This window comes from Urocampus carinirostris, chromosome 6 (assembly GCF_059441175.1).
Source record: "Urocampus carinirostris isolate Australia breed hairy pipefish chromosome 6, RoL_Ucar_1.0, whole genome shotgun sequence".
Taxonomy (NCBI): Eukaryota; Metazoa; Chordata; class Actinopteri; order Syngnathiformes; family Syngnathidae; genus Urocampus; species Urocampus carinirostris.
Genome location: NC_142354.1, coordinates 45,457,900 through 45,483,511, shown reverse-complemented (window position 1 = coordinate 45,483,511; position 25,612 = coordinate 45,457,900). Strand labels below are relative to the sequence as shown.

Genomic DNA, 25,612 nt, shown 5'->3' with positions numbered 1-25,612 from the left:
AGCATCCCTGCGCTGAGAACAATACAAAAATAAAGCAAAAAGAATATAATATACAAATACCCAATGTGACGTGTTATATAGAGTATCTAGATAGTGCTACATAGAATACATATTGCAATAAAATTCAGTAATATGCAATGTAGGGGGTGTGGTTTAATGTGGGCCTTTACTCTGCCGGGTGGAGTTAAAGAGCCTCGTGGCATGAGGAAGAAAGGATCTCTTATGAAACAGTTGTTTTATTTTTGATACTGTTTTTGAATTTTATGTTGTATTGTTAACACTATTTGGCATTTTCTGACTACATTTTCAAAATATTGTGGAACGTGTCACGTTGACATTTCTATACGGTATTAATATTTTCATTTAATTGCTGCTTTTTTGGTTTGACTCTCTTTGACTTTGAAACAGTAATATTTGCAGATTAAATTTTGCATTGTAAAATATATGTGCTGTATTAATCATAAATATGAAATAACTCAAGGCGGGAGGGGTTCTATCATTTAAATGATCATGACATATCAGAGCAAAAAGTATCAGTATTGGGTCTTTTTTGATCCATACTTTCCTGTATTTACTCGGATCCGATTGATACTGAAATTCCCAGTGTCGCCCGCCCCTACAAATGGGACTGTTAGTTGTCCAAGTGGTGACTAGGACTCACCACAAATGAGACGGAGGTCCAGATTAAGGCAACCGAATCGAGGCTTAAGACACACTTCTATTCCAAAACTTATGATTGATGCCCACCTCATATTCTGTATTGTCTTTTTCCCCCTACCTGCCTGGTGGTGATAAGAAAGGAGAAGGACGATTGGAGATGAGTCAGCGGACCAGCGTTTGACCTGAAGCATGTGAACGCCTGCATGGACCAGCTGGCAGAGATGGGAAGCTACGTCGTGGCCGTCATAGACTTTCTGGACTAGTTTACATCTTCAACATCTTACCTAATGTTTACTATTCTGTGTACAGTAATGCTAATTGTTATTCACCCTGGTCAATCCTGGAAGGGGGATTGCCACATGTGAGGTCCTTTCTCAAGGTTTCTTTTTTTTCCTCACACTGAGGTTTTTGAGTTGTTCCTTACCGGCATGCTGGTTTGAGATCGGGTAATTGTGCAATTTTGTAATTGTAATCCTGTGCAGTCCTTCGAGACATTTTTGTGATTAAGGGCGTCATAAATAAATGTGACTTGACTTGATGGAGGGAAAGATTGATGTATTCAACCAAGTAAGCTACAGTGGTTTTTCAATGTGTTCAAAGATGTAGAATTTAATGGAGCTGACCAAAATTTGGGATTTTTTCCTTCCCAAATTGCTAAAACGTACTGTTTATGTTGTACTTAAAATGAGCGTAAGAATTAGTTTCATTAATATGCAGGTATTCCACCAAATGTGAGATAGGAATGATTACTTATACCCGATAGTATTAAATTTAAATTTCTTTAGGATAGGTCTTTATTGCAAATATAAAATGTTTTGATGTTTTTAGTTTTCCCTGCACAAAACCAAAAACTATATTTTGGCATGGTTGTGTAAGGAATTTTCCAAAATAAATCCGCCATTTATTCACCCTCAAACAATGTCAAGTCAAGTCATGTTTATTTGTTTGGCCCTTAATCACAAAGAGTCTCAAAGGGCTGCACAGATCAAAGACTATTGCAAACTGCAAACTATTATGACCCCATAATATTGCTTATAGTTAAAAGTCGCATGAGATCGCGAGTAAACCAAAACATCCGAGTACAATTTAGAATTACGTAAACTTATTTCACCCTCTCTTCCTTGATGTTGTCATAAAAAATATTTTAATCAAATGCCGAGTATTCGATGTGAGATCCATGTCGCTGGCATCTATTATACGCCCTGCGCTGCTTTCCGACTTCCTTTTCGCTAAACGTGTCAGCCATGGCGCCGATTGTGAGTACTTCGGCGACCAAAATACACTTCGAACACACAGCATGTATTATATATTTCCTCCCGAATTGCCTCTGATCATGTAACTAAATGTCTGAAATTCCTGCCGAGTACGTCTCGACACATTTCAGCGTTCCTCTCGTGATATTTGTCCCGATATTGTATCGTTAGCATTAGCTTAGCCGCATCCATATGGAGTAGCGTGATTCACTAAGCACTTACTTTACGACATTTCCGTTTCTCAGTTGCTATTATGAATGTCATTTGTCTTCTATTGTGTTTGCTCAGAAGAAGCAAGTGGTGGTCAAAAAGCCTGGTGGCAAGAAGAAGAAGAAGCAGGTCTTAAAGTTTATGCTGGACTGCACGCACCCTGTGGAGGATGGCATTATGGACGCTGGCAACTTTGTGAGTTTTTGTCCCAAACATGTGTCATGTGTCAATCACATCAATGGCTGAACTTGAAGATTGCATGCAGTCAAACGCACCTTATTGTGTATATGATGATCATTTAACAATGTAGGAGCTGTTTGAAATGGCTCCAAGGTTCTCTTCCTTGGAGTAGCAATCAATGTTCCCTGTAATTTTCCAGGGGTCTGCGCGTTCACACAAAGTCAAGTCGTTTTTATTTGTATAGCCCTTAATCACAGAGAGTCTCAAAAGGCTGCACAGGTTATTGCACAGACTATTATTTGAGACTATTATGACACCATCCCCTGATCTGGAAACAACATGAGGGCAAGGAAAAACTCAAAAACCTCAACATGAGGAAAATGAAGAAACCAGTGAGCAACAGCAATCCCAAGTGTGGCAACTAAATCATTATCAAACATGTCCAAAACTTGACATCACGTTACATTTTGCTGAGTTTCCGGCAATGCAAAATTATTTTTCCGTTTTGAATGAATTGACTCATGTATTATTGCAAAAGTTGTACGGCCTACAAACGTCATTTGTTTTCACAACAATTCTTTCACAAGATTTCTATTTTTTTTCCTGGTATCTTTTGTCGCATAATACTAACATATTTGGGGGCTTATTGAGTCGGTTGCACGATACACAACTGTACTTAATCACGTTTCTTTAGTGGAATTACAATGTTGGCAACAAGATTGTCTTGGTATAATTGGAAATTCTTTAGACACAACACACACTTTTTGTTCTTTTTCCCTGTTTTTTCTCTTTTTTTTTTTAATTCTTTAAAAAAATCTCATAGTGTTTATTTTTTTCCTCGCTGTTACTTTTTTCTTTTTGTTCTCTATTTACTTTTTTCTTTTGTTTCTTTCCTGTCTTTTCTTCTGGCTTTTTTTCTGAATTTTTCCTTCTTTTTTCTCTTCCTTTTGTTTTTTCTCAGCTTTTCACTACTTTTTGGGTATTTTTTTCCTTTTTTTGTTCTACCCCCCCTTGCTTTAATTCATTTTGTGCATAATTTTGCATATTATTTGGTCATATAGGGATGAGGGAAGCAAAAGCAACCTGAAGAGCCGTTTAGGACCCGAAAGAGCCTGTTCCTTTTAGTTATTTCGAACATTAAAATAAAAACAGAACAAAAACAATAACTCAACAACAAAATCATGTTACATAACTTGTTCAAAAAGGGGTAGTAAGAAGCAGATGCTTATTTTCTTTACCCCTTTATCTTCCCTTTTAAATACACCAATGATAATAACAACAATAGTAATAATATTAATAATAAGAGTGATGAAATAACAATTACAACAATAACAACAAAGTTAACCATAGTCGTAGACGCACTATTCCCAATCTCTCGTATCACTCTGACCCCAGTTTCTTCATCTCTGTATTCCTATCTGAATTGACGACAACCCTTTAAGTTATAATTTCACTCTTTCCGAACAAATCATTTTTGGATGTTTTTGTTGACCTTGAATAGCAGTTTTGCAGTGAAAAATTTGACTAAATCATCCAATTTGAATCATTTGGACTGCACGAACAAAATAGGAGTATGATCTCGATATTCTACCCTGTGTATGGTTCCGATTGCAAGGTTTTGGAGGATAAAAAGGGGCTGGAGTCAATTTTTGTAATTATTGCCCCAGACCCCTCTGCACAATATGTTAAGTATGGCAGAACTAGAGAACATATAATAGATACAAATGAATTTGGCTTTATTAATTATTAAAATTATTATTATTAATGACACTCTTCAGGGTCTTTGAGGGTGCATGGGAGTTTGCCTGTCCGGTCTACATGTGTTTTGTGGATTTGGAGAAGGCATTCGACCGTGTTCCTCGGGAGGCCCTGTGGGGGGTGCTTCGGGAGTATGGGGTACCGCACAGTCTTATCCAGTCTGTGCGGTCCCTGTATGCCCGGTGCGAGAGTCTGGTCCGCATTGCCGGCAGTAAGTCGTATTCGTTCCCGGTGAGGGTTGGGCTCCGCCAGGGCTGCCCTTTGTCACCGATTCTGTTCATAACTTTTATGGACAGAATCTCTAGGTGCAGCCTTGGCGGGGATGGAGTCCGGTTTGGGGGCCTCAGCATTGCGTCACTGCTTTTTGCAGATGACGTAATGCTGTTGGCTTCCTCAGGCCGTGATCTTCAGCTCTCGCTGGAGCGATTCGCAGCCGAGTGTGAAGCGGCCGGGATGGGGATCAGCACCTCCAAGTCCGAGGCCATGGTTCTCAGTCGGAAAAGGGTGGTATGCTCCCTCCGGGTCGGGGAGGAGGTCTTGCCCCAAGTGGAGGAGTTAAAGTATCTTGGGGTCTTGTTCACGAGTGAGGGTAGGATGGAGCAGGAGATCGACAGATGGGTCGATGCGGTGTCTGCAGTCATTCGGACCCTGTACCGGTCCGTCGTGGTGAAGAGGGAGCTGAGCTGAAAGGCAAAGCTCTCCATCTACCGGTCCATCTACGTTCCTACTCTCACCTATGGTCATGAACTTTGGGTCATGACCGAAAGAACTCGATCCCGGATACAAGTGGCCGAAATGAGTTTCCTCCGCAAGGGTGGCTGGGTTCTCCCTTAGAGATAGGGTGAGAAGCTCAGTCATCCGGGAGGGACTCGGTGTAGAGCCACTGCTCCTCCGCGTTGAGAGGAGCCAGTTGAGGTGGCTCGGGCATCTAATAAGGATAAGGATGCCTCCTGGACGCCTCCCTTGGGAGGTGTTCCGGGCATGTCCCACCGGCAGGAGGCCCCGGGGGCGACCCATGACACGTTGGAGAGACTATGTCTCTCTGCTGCCTTGGGAACGCCTCGGGGTCCTGTCGGATGAGCTGGAGGAGGTGGTTGGGGATAGGGACGTCTGGGCTTCCCTTTTAACGCTGCTGCCCCCGCGACCCGACCTCGGATAAGCGGAAGACAATGGATGGATCGATAATTATTGAAAAGCTTTTAGATACTTTAGTTTGTATGTGTCTGATGTGTGTTTTCCAGCTTAATTTCTTGTCTTTTATGACCCCTAATTTCTGATCAATTCAATTTGACGCGTGCCCTATCCTGTCATTTCCTGTCGTCTTCCAACAGGAGAGATTCCTGCAGGAGCGCATCAAAGTCAACGGCAAAGCAGGAAACCTCGGTGGCGGTGTGGTGTCCATTGAAAGAAGCAAAAGTAAAATTGCTGTCAACTCCGAGGTTCCTTTTTCTAAGCGGTAAATTATTATTATTATTGTTATTTTGCTTACTAAGAATTTCTATACACAACCTGTTTAATTGTAGAAGGTGACGCCCAGTGTTATTGGTTTATGAATATGCAGTATCCTCAAATTTGATGCAGCTATCGGTGGATGCATTCGAAACATCTTATTTGCTGTTACTCAAAGTACATGGGTTTCAACTTTATAATACAAAGAAATTCCCAAATCACTTCTTGTAAGTTTTATCTAGATGCCGTAATCCGTCCTTTGTTGTGGGGGTTACGTTCCAAATAGAACCTGTGATAGGCAAAATCTGTGAAAGACAAACCCGTTTTATTTTTTATTTTGTTACAATTATGCAAATAAATACTATTTCCTACACTGAAACCAAAGAACAAACCATTTTTACAAGTAAAATCATTCCTTAACAAGTACTATAGACGTTTTAATATTTTTCTACAAATAACTACTGTGCTGTCAAAAAAAAGAATAAGGGTGACTGTTATTTCCTACACTGAAACCATAGAACAAACCCTTTTTACAAGTAAAATCATTCATTAACAAGTACTATATAGACGTTATAATATTTTTCTACAAATAACTACGGTGCTGTCAAAAAATAATAAGGGGGCTGACTGTTAGGCCAATCAGATTACAGAACACGATGCAAATCTGTGATATACCAAAACTTGGGAAATTAAACAGTCTTTTAGCGAGGCATAACTACTTCTGAAGAGACAACATAGTAACAATGTAAAGCAGACGGCAATAAAAATATTCCTTCATTGACAGAAAATATTGCTATTTATGTATTATTGCATATTTTTAACTCACTTTTTCAAATGTTATATTATTTTCCTTGCAAATTGGGAAATAGCATTTAAGTAAGGAAGTGTAGTAACGAAGATGGCAGACTTTATGCTCATTCTTCATGTTAACATCTAACGTTAGAAAACATTGATTGTTAAAAAAGGACTAAAATCTACCATCTGCTTTATTTTATATATTCATTCCTTGAGTCACGCGTTTTCAAAAATTACCATTAAAACAATACTCATAATGTACTGCTATTGCCGCGTCGTGCCAATTTTACTCCATTTAGGTTTACATGGGATGTCAAACTCATTTTGGCTCTGGGGCCGACTCTCAGGCAAGCAGGATCAATGAAACAATATCGACTTAAGTTGTTTTTAGTATTCTTGAGCATTCAGCCTACTTTTGTAGCCTTCTACATATTATATATAAAACAATTTTCATGCTTGGCATTGACCGTGTCAACTGGTTTATTTTAACACCCGAACCAACTTACCACGCTATTCAAACTCAATTGGAAGCTAGAGTATGTAAAAAAAGTTTGGCCTCAATGGTTTTAGTGGTTTGAAAGGAATAAATAAAAAAAAGAAATGCACAGAAAAAGTTTCAGTTGTGTGTAGGCAATAAGATTAGACTACATCAGATCAGACTACAAGGCTGGGCCTGCTTAAGGTGAGAGTATGTCCTTTCCAACCCTCTGGTGCCCAGTGGAAGCATTTGGTCTGCATTTTTTAAAACCAATCATAACTTTTGATAGAAATGACCCAGACTCGCTCCTTTTTTTTTCGACATACTCAGAAGTTTATGGCGGGCCGTGTTAAATCATCCAACAGGCCGGTTGGAAACATCCTTTTGGCTTTTAATCCATCACAAAGATTTAACTTTCTGTGTCTTTGATTGCACAGACTCAAATTAACTGATGAATAGATACAATCACCAAGAAACATGAGCTGCCTATATTTTAGGAGATCTTATCAGGACAACATCACTACCTTGAACAAGTAGCTAAACAGTTGAATATATGTCTTATGACTCATTTGGGAATTTTTGTTGCTTGAAAATATGATTACACTACTTTCATTGCACTATTGGTGTGATGCACACTCATATATTGGAGTGTCATGTCCAATCTCGTTGCACACATTGCTTCACCACGTTGCTGCTAATGACAATAAACTCGGTTCAATTGTATTTTGTGACAACGGCCACTAGGTGGCGAAACACAGCAACGTTTGATAGTTCAACTCGTCACCATCACCACAGTGGAGCTAGAACAGGCTCTGTCTGGTATACGATAGTGCAAATCAAAAATATTTTTTCCCCCTAATGCATTGCTGTCACATCAGGACCACGCAACTCATATTGTGTTATCTCTTACCAGATACCTAAAGTATCTCACCAAGAAGTACCTCAAGAAGAACAACCTGCGTGACTGGCTGCGCGTGATAGCCAACACCAAGGAGAGCTACGAGCTACGCTACTTCCAGATCAACCAGGACGAAGAGGAAGAAGACGAAGACTAAATTTGAGCCTATGTTCAATAAAATGCCTAAAAGATGGAACTGTCATCCTGTTTTTTTTTTTTTCCATTCCATGAAGTAAATTAAGTTTCCAAATAGAACTGCAAAGTATGGAATTTAAAGTACGCACTCGGGTTATTTCGAACGCTGTCCGACGCAAAGCAGTCAGAAAATCGAAATGCAGTGGGGCGGCAGTAGCTCGGGAGGTAAAGCGCTCGTCTTGGAATCAAGGGATTCCAGTTCGAATCCCGGCTCGTCAGTGTTACATGTCGGAGTGTCCTTGGATAAGACACTGAACCCCTAATACCCCCAATTAGCAGGTTAGCGTCTTACATGGCTGCAATACAAGGCCGCTATTGGGAAATGTGAAGCACACTGTAAAGCGCTTTGGGACGTCATTGACTTGAAAAGTTGTGTGTCCAGATATAACCAATAGAATGCTATAAATGGGACAGTGAACCATCGGTGAAAAAAGTGAACCATTTTTTTCCCAATTCTAGTAAGGTTAACTACCTCGCTTAAAGGAACGGTGTAAGATTTTGAACCTTTTAGTGGACAATCAAAACGTAATCCATGACAGAAAAACATTTATCTAAACAAAAAGCAAAGATAACTTCTATAAGCATGCTTTTTTAAGTAAATGCAGGTTAAAAAATTTGTTTTTTAACGTAACATGAGGTTCATCTCGGGATAGCTGACATGATAGTCCACTATCTTTATTTTTCCCTAATATTTGTATTTACATTTTCTCTTTAATGTTGGTACGCAGACCACTGAGGGATACAGAGGACTTGGCTATTTCAGCTGAAAATGAAAATCTCCATTCTGATCCCTGCATGTAGTTTCTAAAGGTACCCCCAAAATCCCAAATGATTGTCAATATCTCTGTATTATTTGTAATTGCAACATCCTTTGCTGTCTGGTAATCCTGAAAGGGGGATACCTCGTGCGGTCCCTTCTCAAGGTTTCCTCATTTTCCTCATGTTGTGGTTTTTGAGTTTTCCCTTGCCCTTATGTTGGTTCCAGATCAGGGGATGGTGTAATAATAGTCTGAAATAATAGTCTGTGCAATAACCTGTGCAGCCCTTTGAGATTCTTTGTGATTAAGGGCGTCACAAATAAAAACGACTTGACTTACTTGAAAGGCTGAGAGGAAAAATAAGAAGCAGATTCAGTTTGGCCTCTGATTCTCTGTAGTTTGTATTCTTCCTAGTGATTTGTAGCAGTTGTTTCGGTTGCATTACACGATACAGTGACATTTAGTGGTCAAATAAAGCCAGGTGCCTCGAACAAAGACACTATAGCAGGGACCCCAATATTTCCTTATACTGTATTATGATTGTGATTTTTTTACAGTGGTGCATTTTCCTTTGTGTCCAAAAACGAGTGCTAAAAAGCACGAGGTAGAATACAAACTACAGTGACTCAAAGAGACCGAACTGCACCATATTTCTTTTCATTTTGGTGAGGCTCATGTTATTTAAGATAATTGCACTTCTACATGATAGTTCATGTATTTTTTTGTGAATATTTAACTCAATGCTGTTTTATTTTAATGAATGGCGTTTTGTTTTTTTAATCACTAGGGGGCACCAAAGAATACACACTCCCTTTAACCCCAAATAACACGAATAGTATGGAAAACACATTTCCCAAGTTGAAGTGAAAAACACAATTTAAAAAAAAAAATCGTAGTTTTGTAAATGTGTTTCCTTACCGCTTTAAATATGAAATAAGATTGACCCTGTTAAGTAGAAAATAAACAAAAACACAGTGTGAGTGTGACAGTGTGTTTGGATACATGTGGTGCACCGTGTTGATGCTGCAGTAACCATGACAACCAGGCAGTCTGCCTGCCTCATTAGTAATGGGAATTCCGGCTTTTTTTTTTGTTAACCGGCTCTTTCTGCTCGGCTCACTGAAAAGAGGGGGCTCTTCGGGCTCCAAAACGAATCTTCAGAATCATTTGTCTTTTAATCATATATTAACAATACTAATGCAACATTATGCACCAAATTAATTCTATCTATCCATTTTGTGCACCACTTATCCTCAGATGGGCCGCGGGATGCTGGAGCCCATCTCAGCCGTCCTCGGGCAGTGGGCAGGGGACACCCTCAACTGCTTGCCAGCAAATCAGAGGGCACGCAGGGACAGACAATTCGCTCGCTCATTCACACCTAGGGACAATTTGGACCGGACAATTCGCCTGACATGCATGTTTTTGGAATGCGGGAGGAAACCGGAGTGCCTGGAGGAAACCCACTCAGGCACAGGAAGAACATGCAAACTCCACACAGGAAGGTTCGATCCCATAACCTTAGAACTGTGCCGCAGACGTGCTAACCACCAAATCAATTATTATTGAATATGTATTACACTACTTTATCATAATAGCCTTTATTTTTTTAATATAAAGTGAACTTTTAACTAGTTTAAACTTTTTTAACACGGAGATGACACCACTCATATTGACCAGTCGCGAGTGCCTTCATTAGAGAGCAAGAGTAAGATCGAGAGAAAGACAACTGGAGAAAAAAACTGAGACAGAAAGGGACAAAAAACAGAAAGAGAGACAAAAAAACGAGACGGATAGAGAAAGAGAGAGGAAAGATAAAAAAAATAGAAAAAGGAGAAAGAGAAAATAGAGAAAAGGCCAGCGAATGAGGCAGAGAGAGAGAGAGGGAGAGAGAGATAGAATGACATAGCAGAATAGAGAGAGAGAGTTTGGAAGAGAGGGAGAGAGAAAGAGAGATAAAGTGAGAGAGAGAAATGGGAAAGAGAAAAAAAGGGGGGAAAAGTAAAAAGGATAGAGGAGAAAAATAGAAAGTAGGAGAGAAATAGGGAGAAGACAGGAAGAGAAAAGGGAGATAAAGAGAGAGCAAGAACAGAAGAGCAAAACAAATGAAATAGAAAGACACAAGAGAAAAAAAGAGAAAGAGAGAAAGAGAAAATGAGAACGTGAGCCAAAGAGAGAAAGGCAAAAGGGAGGGTCAGAAAGAGAGTGACAGAGAAATCATTTCAAAGGGATTCCCCTAAAGAGTCTGTTTATAGAGCCGTTTCGTTCTCGAACGATCCCTCACTCGTCCTCGTCCACTTTGGATTTACCAAACCCCCAATTAAAGAAAAGAAAAAAGAAGAAAGTTGCATGCATGAAAAAGGAATCTACATTATCCTGCTATGGATGCTCATCGATGGTTGGATTCTTGTTTTTGCAGGGGAGTTTTCTTTTGCACTACAGCTGATAAGTTTGGCGCTAAATTTTGCGGATCGTCTGGCGGGAAATCTTGTTCCCAAAGCGCCTTTCCTCCACATTTCGCGCGTGCGACTATTCTCGATCCTTTTAATTATTTGTATTTTTCTCTCCACTAGTCGAACTCCGCAGGCTCGCCTAACTAGTTGTGGCTGAAATTATGGGATGCATCGTCATGGCAACAGACCAGACGTCACAATCTGGGCATGTGTGTTCCACCCCCCCCCCCTTTCTCTTTTCTTCTGTGTGTGTGCGTGTTTCTTATTTTTTTCGCCAGACTGGCAGACCTCTTTCTCTTTTTTTTTTTGCCTGGAGAGAGTCATGAGCAGATCCTGGAATCATCACATTTCCATTTCTGTGTGATCGCAGCGCTTGACATTGAGTAGCGACTGGCAAGAAGAGAAAGGAGGAGAAGAGAGAGGAGGAGAGCGGCGTGCGGAGGGTTAACTTGGACGATTGTGAGCCTAAAAGGGGGCTTTTTGGAGGAGGAGGAGGGGGGCGATGAGATCAAGATGCCCGGGTCGCTGAGCAATGAAGACGAGGCGCAGGACGACATGGATTTTGACGACGAGATGCCAGGTGAGGAGGGAGGGAGGCTGGGAGGGAGAAAGAGGAGGAGTGTCCTTCACTTTATTTAGCGACGCTGGTCCAAAGAGAAAGGGGCTTGTCCGCGGACGAGGTGGGCTGCGAAAACACGCACAGTCATGCTGTTGTTTATTCCATTTCGCACGAGCTGCCTTTCCCGGGGAACGGAGAAGATAGGAGGGTCGTTGCATGATGGGGGGAAATATTTCATCTCCCTCTCTAAATACTGTCTTTAGATGCCAGTTGAAAGCTAGTGGGCTGAACACCCTCACCCACAAACTAGCCTTTGCCACACCAAGTTTAGTCCAGAAATCCTGCTTGTGTTGTCCTTGATGCTCTTGGACTTGTAGTCAATTTTTTAGGGCTCTGAAGCAGGGATGTCAAACTCAGTTCGGCTGTGGTGCCGGATCCAGACTTTCGGTTCTCAGGCGGGCCGGATCAGTAAAAGGATGTCGACTCCAATTTCGGAGCTTAGTTTTTCAGTTTACATTAGTAACCCTCCCTACATATAATCGCAGTTGACGAGGGATCTTTTTGAATCACGACATATTTATTCAGAAACAGTAGGGAAAAAAGATTTTCATTTTTTGCATTGAATGTGTTAACCTGTTTTTTTAACAGTGAATGTAGTTTTCACCTGAACCAACTCACCATGCTGTACAAATCCGACACTGCCCTCTACAGGGCGGAGAAAGCATTTAGTCTGCATTAAAATCATTACCTCAATAGAAACGATTCTGAGACTCGCGTCTATTTTTGACATACTCGGAAACGGCCCGCGGGCTGTATGTTTGACAGCCTGCTCTTCGGTTCACTGGTCACGTAGGGCGGCATTAGCTCAGGAGGTAGAGCGCTCGCCTTGGGGTCAAGAGATTGCAGGTTCGATTCCCGGCTCCTCCGTGTTATATGTCGAAGTGTCCTTGGGCAAGACACTGAACCCCTAATGCCCCTAATAAGCATGTCGGTGCCTTGCATGGCTGCATGGTCGATATTGGTGTGTGAGTGAGTGTGTGAATGGGTAAGTGTAAAGCACATTGTAAAGCGCTTTGGAAGGTCTTCATTGACTTGAAAAGTGCTATAGAAATGCAGACCATTTACCATTTACCATTTCGTTTCGTCTAATCTTGGTCACTTGGTCAGTGTCGATTTCTAGACTTATAACGCCGCTAGCCGCTTAGCTAGCTCCGGCTCTTCTTCCACGATAGGCCCCTTCATCACGCCGGCACGAGAATTCTTCAGGGCAAGGAGTTGATTCCTTGATTAGACGCATTTTTGTGCGCTAAAACCCATGTCCATAGGATAGAAGTAATCCATAGTGTAGTTGTCAAAACGGGAAGAAAAAACACCGAAGGTAGGAGCAGACAATAAAACAATAGGGCAGCTGCTGGAAAAGGCAGCCGCTCGTGGCAGCGCCGCTTTGAGTCTGGTCAGTAGGACCGTTTTCAGAACTATGTTGTTCAAGCAATTTTGTCCATGCAAATGGCCATTGTCCTGTTTGCCAGATCCTTCAGAAAATATTGGTCAATACATCTATAATTAGTTCACCCCCATTTCGTATGCGTTTTGATGGGATCTTGTGGAATTCTGGAGACTTTCCGTTCTTCAGCGAAATAATTGCTGCCTCTATTTCTTCTCGGAGAACAGGGAAGTCATCGCTTACACCTGGGCCGGAATTCTTAAGGACTTCTGGCTTTCCCTGTGCTGGGTGGTTGTAGAGTGTGGAGCAGTGTTTTTTTCCATCTTTTCATGATCTCGTTTTCTTTAGTTTGGCTATTCTCTGATTCATCCTGAATGCTAACTTCTGCCTGTGTGCTTTTGCCCTGATGATCCATGAACACTAGCCATTGCTATTCCCTGAACAAACATTTATTTGGTTAATAAAATAAACTTGTTCACACATTTTTTGGGGGGGTTTTAACTGTTTATAGTCTGTCTTTCTGTGAATTAATAGGTATCATGTTGCGTTTGTAAGGTTAATTATCCCTTAATTAGGGGAATAGCAATCATTATTAAGGGGAGATATTGGCTGAGGTTGACAGCCATACCATTGGATCCCTGTTTGTCAATAAGCTTTAGGAGTTGGAATTGGAAGGTTTGACCCAACTACTGATTTGAAAACTCCAGAGGGGGATGGCTGGTTTGAGGTTCTTCAGAAAAACAGCAAAATGGATCAATTCATGATTTATCAAGGACATATCACTGAACAAATCAATAAATCAATTGCACCAAATGCATATTGCACAACCCTACGATACCAAACTGTATGTAACATCCTATATGCCGACATTTCTTGGGTAAATATCGTGTAAATTATAACTATAACCTTATCCTCCTTGTTTTATCACCTTATCTTCTCTGTTCCTTTATCTTCTTGGCTTTTTTACCTCACTGTGATTGTGTGAAACTGGAGTGTCATGCCCAATTTCGTTGTCACAATATCTTAACCCATTTTGTAACAATGACAATAAAGGTATATTCTATTCTATTCTATTCTAAAATATTCAAATTAAATGGGAAATGGGGTACGGCATTGGCTGACTAAAAGTCGAATAGAATTATTTATATTGTCAACGTGGATCAACATGTTAAAAAGACCTAAAGGGACAGTGTGTTGTATTCACTGCCTCCTAATAATAAAAAAAAAAAACAGAAGGTGATTAACTGATTAAAACAATATTGATTAAAAAATAATCAAAAATACATGAACTATTATAAAAACGTATGTGGGGAAATTTGCATTTATTTTACATGACATAACAAAGAGCTGACATGATTGTCTGCCATTATTCTAATACGGATACTCGCTAAAACCAAAAACCCTGATTGGCTGTACAAAAAATATTGAGAAGAAAAATGGTTCAGTCTTCCTTGTGCCTTCTAAGCACTCGTTTTCAGTTGCACCACAAAATACAGTAACATCTGGTGGTCAAATAACACACTCTGTCCCTTTAGAACAAAAAAAGAAAAGATAGTGGGGCAATATTTACTTCCACTTAAGAAATTATTAGAAACTTTTTTTATGGAATCGATACAATTACATACTGATACAACACGTCATTTGAAAAATATTTTGGTTATTGAAACCATTAAAATGCAGAAGTCAAAGAATGCTTTGTGACACAATGTGGTCAGTGAGAAGTTGCTCCTAAATATGAATGAATGAATGAAAACTTTTATTTCGAACATAAAAATAAAAACAGGACAAAAACAATGAGTCAACAACAGAATAATGTCACATAACATGTTGGAAAAGGGGTAGTCAGAAGCAGATGCTTATTTTTCCTACCCCTTTATCTTCCTTATTAAATACATTTTATAGATAGCTCCTCTTGTGTCCAATACAACAAAATACATGGGTCAGATATCAATAATTATAATAGTTACAATAATCACATATTTTATACTCTAATCTTCGCAATACCATCCGTCAACGTCATAATGCGCATAATGTCACTGCGGCACCAGTGATAATAACAATAAAAGTAAACACAATACTTATAATAACAGTTCTGATATAATAATAGCAACAATAACGACAAGTTAACCATAGTTTGAAACGCAGTATTTCCAATCTCCCTCATATTCCATTTTCTTCATCCCTGTATTTCGCCAGTAATGCTTTTTTATATTTAAATTTGAACACATGGATATTTGGACATTGTTTGATCTCATTTTGCAAATTATTCCAAAGTCTGACTCCGCACACGGACACACACATACTTTTCCTGGTGGTTCTCACCTTTGGGATTTTGAATTCACCACAGCCCCTCAAGTTATAATTTCACTCTTTCCGAGTGAATAAATTGTGTATGTTTTCTGGCACTATGTAAGGCGCCCGCTTTGAGACTGGGAGGTCGGTGGTTCGCGCCCCGGCCGAGTCATTCCTAAGACTTAAAAAGTGGTCGGCGGCGCCCTCTGTTGGCTGCGGCTGCATCGGCTCGCTACAACGGGTCAGGTGCAATCGACATTTCGTTCTGTGTACATTGTTACACAGAATGACAATACAAGGAAATTATTTATTTTATTTATTTATTATTGTTGACCTTACTAAAACACTACATCGATACGTTTCCCTTTTAATCATTTCTTCTCATGTTTTCGACCACATGGATGAAAGAGAAGCCAGGTTCCATCCTGTGATGTGAAAGATTGTCTATAGACAGAAAAATCTCCTCAGCACCTCCCCCTAAATCACGTCTATTTTTGGCTGTTCTCTGAAAGTTGACACCATTTGAATCCAGTTGCCTGTGCCGCATTCACGTTTGCTCTCCTTCTGATTTACGCATTATTAAAGTCCCTGTTTAATATGCTCAGGCTCGCTCCGGCACATTACTGCTTCATTGTAAATAAAACATGCATGCTAACGTAAGTTTACCCTCGCTATTGATTTAGTATGATATTATAGTTCTCGGTCTCCGCTCTTATATTTTCCGTCATGTTATTTCTTTGTGAAATGAGTTTCTTCCTCTCCTTGATGCTATACCGTCATTGCCCCTTTGCCGCATTACAGTACGATCCCTTTTGTTGTATTTTTATTTGTTTATGCCTTATATATGTTTCTCATTTCACGGTTCACGGATCCCTTGACTGCCTGGGTAGTAGGTGGCACCACCTACTGATGTGTGATTTGGGCAGCAGGGTTGGGTAGGGTTACTTGAACTGGATTACTTTCAATGACTTTTGGATGACTCCAATACCAAATATGCTAATAAAAGACAAAAGAAGCTAAATATGAATAAAATGATGACTCACAACACGTGGTAAGCTTTCTCTCCTGGCGTTGATCTCTTTGATCTTCGGCAAAACGAACATCAAATGCCACAGAAACCAAATGAAAATAAATACAAACAGCTTCCCAGCATCATTTTTGCTGTTCCGTGTGTTCCGTTACTCCCCAAGCCTGCACAAAATTGAGTACTTTTATTCCTATTTAGTTTCTTTTGTCTTTTATTAGCATATTTGGTATCGGAGTCATCCAAAAGTCATTGAAAGTAATCCAGTTAAAGTAACCCAACCCAACCCTGTTGGGCAGATACAACCTGGGTGCACCTATCCCTCTCAATTGTGTTTTTTTGGATAGGGTTTTGCTTCCTTACATGAAATAAATAGTACCGGTTTCTATGGTTAACAGTAGCAGGAGAATCCACCTCCTCTGACTCATTCAGCACCTTCATCACCTGGTTGCCGTGGTTTTTCAATGTAAAGCGTCATCCCGCTCTTCAGAGATAAGCCGGATATTGGCATTGACGGGCAGCGGGCAGAACGAATTCTATATCCTAAATTACTGCAGAAAAACTCTTTTATATTGTAATTTAGAGTAGGCCAATACAATAAGAATCGCATCACAAACAAACTTTGTGGGGATGATGTTACGTCTTTTGTGTTTGTAAAATATTTTAGGTTCAAAGGGATTATCTCCGGTAAAAGACTTTTAATTTTTTTAATCTATATTCAAATGAATTATGTATTTGAAAAATAAATAACTAGATGGATCAAAAACAAAATGGTTCCTTGAAAAATTAGAAAATAAATGATTTAAAATAAGGTACATTAATACATGAGGGAATATTTCAATAAAGGGTTTGATTAAAAATGCACACATAAATAAATACATAAATATCTAAATATGTGAAATGAGGACGTAGTCCCTGAGCGACTATACGGTCACCTTCTAAACATTTCTTAGCTATATCTCTTAAGGGGACAGTGTGTATTATTTAGCGCTTTGTAGTAGTACAAAAAAAAGATTCATTCAATAAAACCAACATTGATTCAAATAAAAAGCACACCAATTATGAGCTTTCATATAAACATGCATTTTCTTTAAATATTCATAGGTCGAGAAGTTATCATTTATATTACATTACCAGTGTCATGATTACCGATTTGGATCACCCGCGCCCGCTCATTTGTCAGTCCGTCAGCGAACCTCTGTTGTTACAAGGCAAGCATTTTGACCCTGACTCTGAATCTGAATCTGAATCTGAATCTGAATTTTGACCCTGACTCCCGCCTGTCCCGTTTTTGCATCCGTTTTTCCACCTGTTCGTTCCTGATCTCCCCGTCTCCGGCTACGACCTGTTTTTTGATTCCGACCACGTCTGCTCTCTCGTCCCGGCTTACGACCCGTTTTTGATCCCGACCACATTTTTGCTCTCCTGTCCATGCTATCGACCTGTTTTTCCGTCCTTGACACCGCCATCTCCTGCTACGGGAGATTCCCTTCCGTATTCGGATCAGGATCCGATTTTGTGAGCGGCTTGCTTCCCTCGTCCAGCGAGCACTGGATTACGGACGCAGCCCTTCCTCTTTCTTTCAATAAAACTTGTGGTTAATGTTACGCAATTGGGTCCTGTTTCTGTTCTGGTCGTGAAAACCAGAAAAGAGCTGGTAACCAAAAACCTCAAAAAGGCTGGGCAAAAAAAAAAAAAAAAGAGAAGTAAAATGTTGCATTTTGATCGCTTTGATTCTCCTTCGTTTGTATTCTTCTTTGTGTTCTGTAGCAAATGTTTTCGGTTCCACTTCAGCATTCAGTGACTCGAATAGTACACAAGGTCCCTTGAAATCAGCGGTTCCTCAAAGCCACGGCCAGGGGGCTAATTGTGGCCCTCGGGATGATAGGTTAAGCCCCCCGCCATAATATAAATGTTTACTGTAAGTGCAGTTCACACAAGTTTATTGTTTAGTTTATTTTCAAAGAAAAGGGAATAAAATTGGTCATTGAAATAATAATAACGCCAAATGAAATTGAAAGCGCAATTCTGAAGTGCAATATAATATAGAATATGATCAGATAAAAAAAACATTAATTCGTAATGTTTTTCTTCAATTTTTAAGTTTTATCTTGTGTAGAAAAAAGATAGAAATATATTTGAGAACAGTAGAATGTTTTTTATCGGAGGTTTTCTTTTGGAAAACCCGATTTGACCCACCCTCACCCAGACCCTAACTCTAGTTTGAGACCCTGCTTTAAATCTCATCTCATCTCATTAGCCGTACCGCTTATCCTCATTAGGGTCGCGGGGGGGCTGGAGCCCATCCCAGCCATCTCCGGGCAGTGGGCAGGGGACTCACTCGCTCATTCACACCTAGGGACAATTTAGACCGGCCAATTCACCTGAAATGCATGTTTTTGGAACGTGGGAGGAAACCGGAGTGCCCGGAGGAAACCCACGCAAGCACGGGGAGAACATACAAACTCCGCACAGGAAGTCTGGAGCTGGATTTGAACCCACGACAGGTTCCCATGACATGAACTGTGCCGCACAAGCGCTAACCACTGCGCCGCCGTGCTGCCCCCTGCTTTAAATGTTTCTACAAAAAAAAAAAATCAAAATCAGAAAATTATTTTCTTATCCAATCTAAAAAAATGATTTTATTCCTCTGGCAACGTATAAGAGGAAAAAAAATGCTTTGTGAGGCAAGTTCTGTGATGCATATGAGAGTGTTTTAGGTGTCTTCATTGCGTGGTTGAGTCCGTTGAATGTGAGAGTTTTCAGAAGTGTGAGAAGGTTTTACTGGTAAGAAAGCATTTGCAAGAGTATGTGAGACCATTCCTTTGAAGGATAACATTGGAGAATCTGTGAAAAAAATTAAAAAGTGTACTTCCTGTTGATACTTTTTAGACACCACCACCTTATGTTTTATTTTCCTGACAAAATAAAGTCCAAATAGAGTCCTATTGAGTATGTGTTTACATACCTGTCGCGCTCCAGGGCTTCATGCCGTGTTTATTTATGTAGTTTAACATGTTATATTGTACATGTGTTTCGTTATATATATTGTTCATGAACATTTTGTTGTGAGACACTGAGTTGCTCAACATGAATGAGGTTTATTATAAAAAAGTTCAAAAATTAAGTCGCTTGGACGTATATATAATATAATTTGGGGGCGGCAGTAGCTCAGGAGGTAGAGCGCTCGTCTTGGGATCAAGGGATCCCAGTTCGAATACTGGCTTGTCTGTGTTACATGTCGAAGTGTCCTTGGGTAAGACACTGAACCCCTAATACCCCCAATAAGCAGGTTAGCGCCTTACATGGCTGCAATACAAGGCCGCTATTGGGAAATGTGAAGCACACTGTAAAGCGCTTTGGGAAGTCATTGACTTGAAAAGCGCTATAGAAATGCAGATCATTTCATTTCATCATTTCAATAAAGTAGAATATTACATTTTTTATTCCAATGATGAATTCATTTTCTGTATTAAATTATTGTTGATAATTACTGATTAAAGGGATAACCACAAACCTGTCTTTTTTCATTTTCTCCCTTTATACTTTTTTCTCTTAATTTTTTTATACAACTGTCATGTCCTGCACGGTTGTCATGGCACCCAGTTGGCCCCGCCCCTTGACACCGGCTGACACGCATTGAACTGATTGCTTGTGGTGTACTTAAACGCTCCTTTTGGGACTGCCCGTTGCCAGACCATTGCTTTACCTTGTTGAAGACATGTTCATGCCTGTTTGATTTGAGTAATGCCTAGTTTGTAATTTTGATTGCCTTTAAACCTGTTTTGTTTTGTCTTTGCTCCGTTTGTGTGTTGGACAACTTTTATTTCCTAATTAAAGTGACAGATCGTCTACGCATATGAGTTACGACTTCCTGCTTCCCGGTCCGTTTCCTGACAACAACATAATCATTCGTAATATAATGTATTAAAGCAAGTGAGCCGTTTGAGAGCTGACTCTAATGAGTTGAGCCAAAAAAGCCGGTTCTCTAAAAAGAGACGGACTTCCTTTCATTACACAACTACCACATGAAATCCGATGTTTTTTAAGACCACGTGTTTTTCAAATTGACTCAATCAACCCCGCCTGTTGTTTTCAGATCAGAATGACTTGTGAACTCGTTTGACACGATTGATTTGCAGTTTGGTGATCGTCGGTGTATACCGGATTGGACCCATCATTGACAAATTTGGGTTTTTCGTACAGATTTTCTCGTACGTCGTACGCTTCTTAAAATGCATCATAAACGTACTTTGTACGGCAAAAACGTACAGCTTGACAGGTATGTGTTTACATCCTATTGAGTGAAGATGTTCCATGCAGGGCCCGATGGACTTCACTATGGTGGTCCTCATTAATCTCCCATGCCTTGTTCTCCACTGCCCTGAAGGTCAAAAGCGACTCTGTGGTCTGTCTTGTCTCCGCGAGGCTTGTTATCCTTTCGGAGTTTCGCTGCCTTGACTGATACGGCTCGCAGGTGACCTCCACCTTTTCCCGTCCCGCAGTTCCGTCACGTCCCATCGGGGCACCCGCGCTCACCCAGCGGAGAGATCTCATTCCCAAGGGGAAAGCACGGGCCATTTAGCAGCAAAGAGGGAGGGGGATACGAGGCAGGTGTCAAATTATTGCTGCTGCTCTTACAGTCTCAGTGTTCTGGTTTGCCAGCGTCCCCGCGTCCTAGATGCATCATTTTTGCTGGGGACGCAACGTCTTTGACACCAAATTGTCATTATTACCCGATTACTTTTTTTTTTAAACAAAGATTTACCGCACTCCAAACTTTTCGTCAGGCAGATCCGCCATTGTTGTTTTGGTCTCGCGCCGATCTCGGCAAACGAGATCTCGTTGCTTCGAGATGACGTCATTGTTGTGGCGGTTGTCGAGTGAAAGAGAAGTATGCCTCCGGAAAAACAGTTGGTATTAGGTGCAAATCAACAAAAAAATTGTAATTTATTCAGTGTCGGTAATAAGTCGAAACATAATACAGAAAGTGGTAACAACGGCAATAATTCCGGCACGAAATAACGGCGGAGAAATTCTTCAGAAGACCGCGAAGGCAAGGAAAACACGTGTTTTGAAGCGAACGATTCGACGAAAGATAATAAACAAAGGAATACTCCTGGCAAGAAAAGGACTTTTCTGCCCAAATGGACTCAATTATATTCCTGGTGACGCTATGAGGAGGATGATAATGGATTGGACCTTGAGAAGGCATTACAATTATGGCGGGACAGCAAACCACAAAGAATATATGAACTGAAAATTTTGAAGTGATAACTGCTTGGTATTACCAATTCACTGTGATGATTAAAACTGCAAAAATATATAAATATTTCAGCAATATTATTTTGTATAGTGTACAATATTGTGAACTGAAAAATCTGAAGTGATAACTGCTTTGTATTACCAATTAACTGTGATGATTAAAACGGAAGGAATATATAGATTTATATCATATATTTGTCGCTGATTCACGATTTCAACCTTGATAACACAAAATTTTGGGGAACCATAGATCTCTGTTGGGACCCATAGATTTTTGAGCGTGCGAGTCCCCGGGACCCATCACTTTTCACAGCTCAAATGAACACTGCAGTCTGTATGTGAGAGGTTGCCATTTTTACGGAAACCCTCTAGGAATGCAATCCAGGGTCCTCTCCCACTTGCAGTACTGAAATGCTCTCACATTAATGCTCTCACACTGAAACTTTCACAGTTGTTTTTGTTCCTTACACACCGACTAGTGAAGTCTTCTCTGCAACACTTAAATGTTTGCAGGGTCTTCTTTACCACCTCTCGCTCATCTTACTGAAACACATCACGGTTCAAAGATACCTTAACACTGGACAGCTTTCTCCACTGCTAACGGTTCCTGGAGTTTGGGCTTTGGTGAAGTAGCCACCAGTCCATTCCTTAATGTTGTCGGCCCCCTTTGGAGAATGCTCTTGACCCTTCCTGATGATCTTATGACGTGACCCTTCTGCAGATTTGGTTTGCACGGTTGAAACCAGTTTTTTTGTAGGTTTCAATGTGCCCTCGGATGGTGTTGCTCACTTTTTTGTTTGTCACATGTGCTATGTCGCTGATGCCTAGACGATTCCTATAGTATTGTATCTCTACAACCTTGACTATCGTTTGGAGCCTATCTCTGAGAGTCCATGTCTCGCAAGCGTCAAGGTATATGAAAGTAACCAGCGCTTGCATGAGTCTGCTCTTTGATTTCATGGCAATGTACTTTGTCTCTCCAGATGGCTTAACGCCTGTCAGTTTTGTCTGGCGCGTGGTTTCGCTTTTTTATTTTTGCACAATAAATCAAAACGTGGTTCAACACTGGAAAGGGCAGTTTTCATTAATGATTAGCTTCCAGACGATTTGTTTTTTTTTATCTTCACATTTAATAGAGTTAAAAACCCTGCCTCACACTTGCACGTAATAACGAAGGGAACGCAATATTCCGGCTGATTTGGCAAGTTTTTGACACAATTGCCCTATTTGGAACACCTGTGGCAGCTTGATTGGCGCCAACAGCCCGGACAAGCTGATTGGTGGCCACAGGCACGATTGGCACGTCGTTTGACCAGGGCTGGAGATCAGAGGCGATGTCGAATTCGTAATAGTAGTCATAGGCAGGCGGCAGGCAAAACAGGCGTAGTCAGGTTCGGAAACGGGTCGGAAAACGGGAATTGGGCAGGAAACAGGTTTTAACAGGGATGAAGTCAGACGGGAACGCTCACTGAGTGAAACACAACAGCTCGCAATGATCTGACAAAGTTTGAACTGAAGTCGGGGGCTTAAGAAGGGTGTGGCCACCAATCAGCTTGTCTGAGCTGTTGGCGCCTATCAAGCTGCCACAGGTGTTCCAAATAGGGCAATCATGACAAATAAGTAACACAATTGATGGGAAGCGAGACAGAAAAATAAAAGTTTTTTTTGTCTTTTCTTCAAAAGCTGAGAAGTTGCGTCTTTTGCTGTTATTGTCACGGGAACCAGACCAGAACGGAGGCAGGAGGCAGGAAGGGAGAACTCATTTGCGTTGACGATCAAAACTTTTATTTAGCAAAATAAAAGTCGTCCAAAACTGCGGGACAAAACAGAACAAAAACAGGCTTTTACTCAAAACGTGAAAACACAGGTTTCCTCCGAATCAAACAAAACAGGACAGAGCAAAACAAAACGGAAAATGCAGACAGAAAATGCAATGAACCAGCACCCGCAATACCCACAACCCACCCTTAAGTATTACACACGCAAATTAACTGATTTACTACAGCCGGTGCCCAGGGGGCGGGGCCAGTTATGGACTTTTTGGACAATTTTACCTATTAGCTGTGTTTTTTTAATTGATGTTCACTATGTTTTGTGTGATGCTACTCAATGCAACGTCTATCGCAGCCGGGTCACCCTGGCAGGGGTATTACAACTTCTGAGGCCTCTTCTTAAGGTTTCTTATTTTCCTCATGTTGAGGTTCTGAGTTTTTCTTTCCCTTCATGTCAGATGAGAAAATGAAATGAAATGATCTGCATTTATATAGCGCTTTTCAAGTCAATGAAGAGTTCCCAAAGCACTTTACAATGTGCTTCACATTTTACGAATCGCGGCCGTGCAGCCATGTAAGGCACCAACTTGTTTATTGGGGGCATTAGGGGTTCAGTATCTTACCCAAGGACACTTCGACATGTCAGACACAGAAGCCGGGATTCGAACCTGCGATCTCTATATCCCCAGACGAGCCTGTACAGTCCTTTGATACATTTTGTGATTAAGGGCTGTACAAATAAAGGTGACTTGACTTGACATCAGAAAAATATTTTGTTAGAACTCTATCCCAGACATCGTGTCGCAGACCCCTGGAGAGATGTTTATCGTAGACTCCACTTTGCGAACCACTAGCTTAAACATTAACGGTACATCCGGACTGCAGTTGTTGTTGTTGTTGAGACACTCAAGGTGCCTAAGGTAATCCTTAGTAGCGCTAGACTCGCTCGTGGGGGGCTCCGTAGTTCTCCGAAGGAGAGGGGGCTGCGACTGTCCTGTGCCGCCAGGCCTGACGGGGTGTGACCCAAGCAAACCAAGCATACGAAGCCTCTGAAGTCCTTAGTACGTTCGGACAGGCCGGTGCATGATTTACGGAAGCCCCGTGGGCAGGTAGTACAGGCGATCGGGGTGTGGTCGCAGCGAATGGTTCGAAAGCACCACTGGCATTTGGACCGGGGGCCAGGGTTTCTCTCGAAGTCGCCCGCCCTAAGAAGAACAGAGAGAGGAGAGTAGAAGAGAGAAAGAGAGGGACAGATAGAAAGAGAGAAAGACAGACAGACAGAGTAAAACGCAAAAAAGGGGAAAAGAGAGTAAGAGAGGTGGGGAGAGAGTAGGAAATAGAGGGATAGAGAAAATGAGAGACAAGAGTGTAAAGGGGGAAGAGAGAAAAGGAGAGACAAAGAAGGAGAGAGGACCAAGAAAGATAGAGAGAGCGAGTCTGAGTGGATTGAGTTGGATTCGTAAAGCAGGACACCACGGGAAGGTTCCTAGTCTTTGTCCTGCAGTTGTGTTGAAGTGAGGCCTCCCCAAGTATGAAAACCAAGTGTCTCCATGTGCCCGCTTGAGTCATCGGTGACTCCTGATGTGTCAGGAATGTGAAATGTCAGTGTGACAGGGGTAACCTCCTGCTCGCGCCGCTAAACTGTTTGTTTTGCTCCGTCTGCTCGGGCCGGAACTAAAAGCACCCCTGCAGGCCAGGCGGACAAATGTTGGCAGGTTGATCCCACGCGCTGGCTTATTCATGCGGCGTGTTAGTAGTGATGTAGTTGGCCTGCTACATCTGCTAAACGGGCCGCCGGGCCCAGCAAGTCAGCTCGTTTGTACGCGGACGCTTTGGCAAGAGGCAGATGGGAAACGCACAGCGGGCCCGGGGTCCGACCGACGGAGTCCCCCGCTTGCAGGTTAGCGTTCTGTTTCTCTCAGCTGTGACGTTTTGTCGTCACGGTTGCTTCTTGGCTTTCACAAGCAATTATAGCCCGAATTGGACACCTCATCTCATCTCTATACCGCTTATCTTCAGTAAGGTCGCGGGGGTGCTGGAGCCCATCCCAGCAATCATCGGGCAGTGGGCAGGGGACACCCTGAACTGGTTGACAGCCAATCGCAGGGCACACGGGGACAGACAACTCGCTCGCTCATTCACACCTAGGGACAATTTGGACCGGCCAAT

General features: G+C 41.4%; 2 protein-coding genes across 3 annotated transcripts in view; both read left to right on the top strand.

Annotated features, from left to right (window-relative positions):
- Positions 1 to 1,793: 1,793 nt before the first annotated feature.
- rpl22 (ribosomal protein L22) lies at positions 1,794 to 7,877 on the top strand. The gene is made up of 4 exons (XM_088337294.1): positions 1,794 to 1,916; positions 2,202 to 2,318; positions 5,393 to 5,517; positions 7,697 to 7,877. The coding sequence occupies exons 1-4, from the start codon at positions 1,905 to 1,907 to the stop codon at positions 7,836 to 7,838; spliced, it is 396 nt and encodes a 131-aa protein (XP_088193420.1). The 5' UTR covers positions 1,794 to 1,904; the 3' UTR covers positions 7,839 to 7,877.
- Positions 7,878 to 11,347: 3,470 nt separating this feature from the next.
- Positions 11,348 to 25,612, top strand: part of chd5 (chromodomain helicase DNA binding protein 5) — a 92,417-nt gene continuing 78,152 nt past the window's right edge. For both annotated transcript variants that reach the window (XM_088339081.1, XM_088339080.1), the window contains exon 1: positions 11,348 to 11,667. In XM_088339081.1, coding sequence (XP_088195207.1) covers positions 11,601 to 11,667 — 67 coding nt within the window. In that variant the 5' untranslated portion in view covers positions 11,348 to 11,600. The remainder of the gene's footprint in view (positions 11,668 to 25,612) is intronic.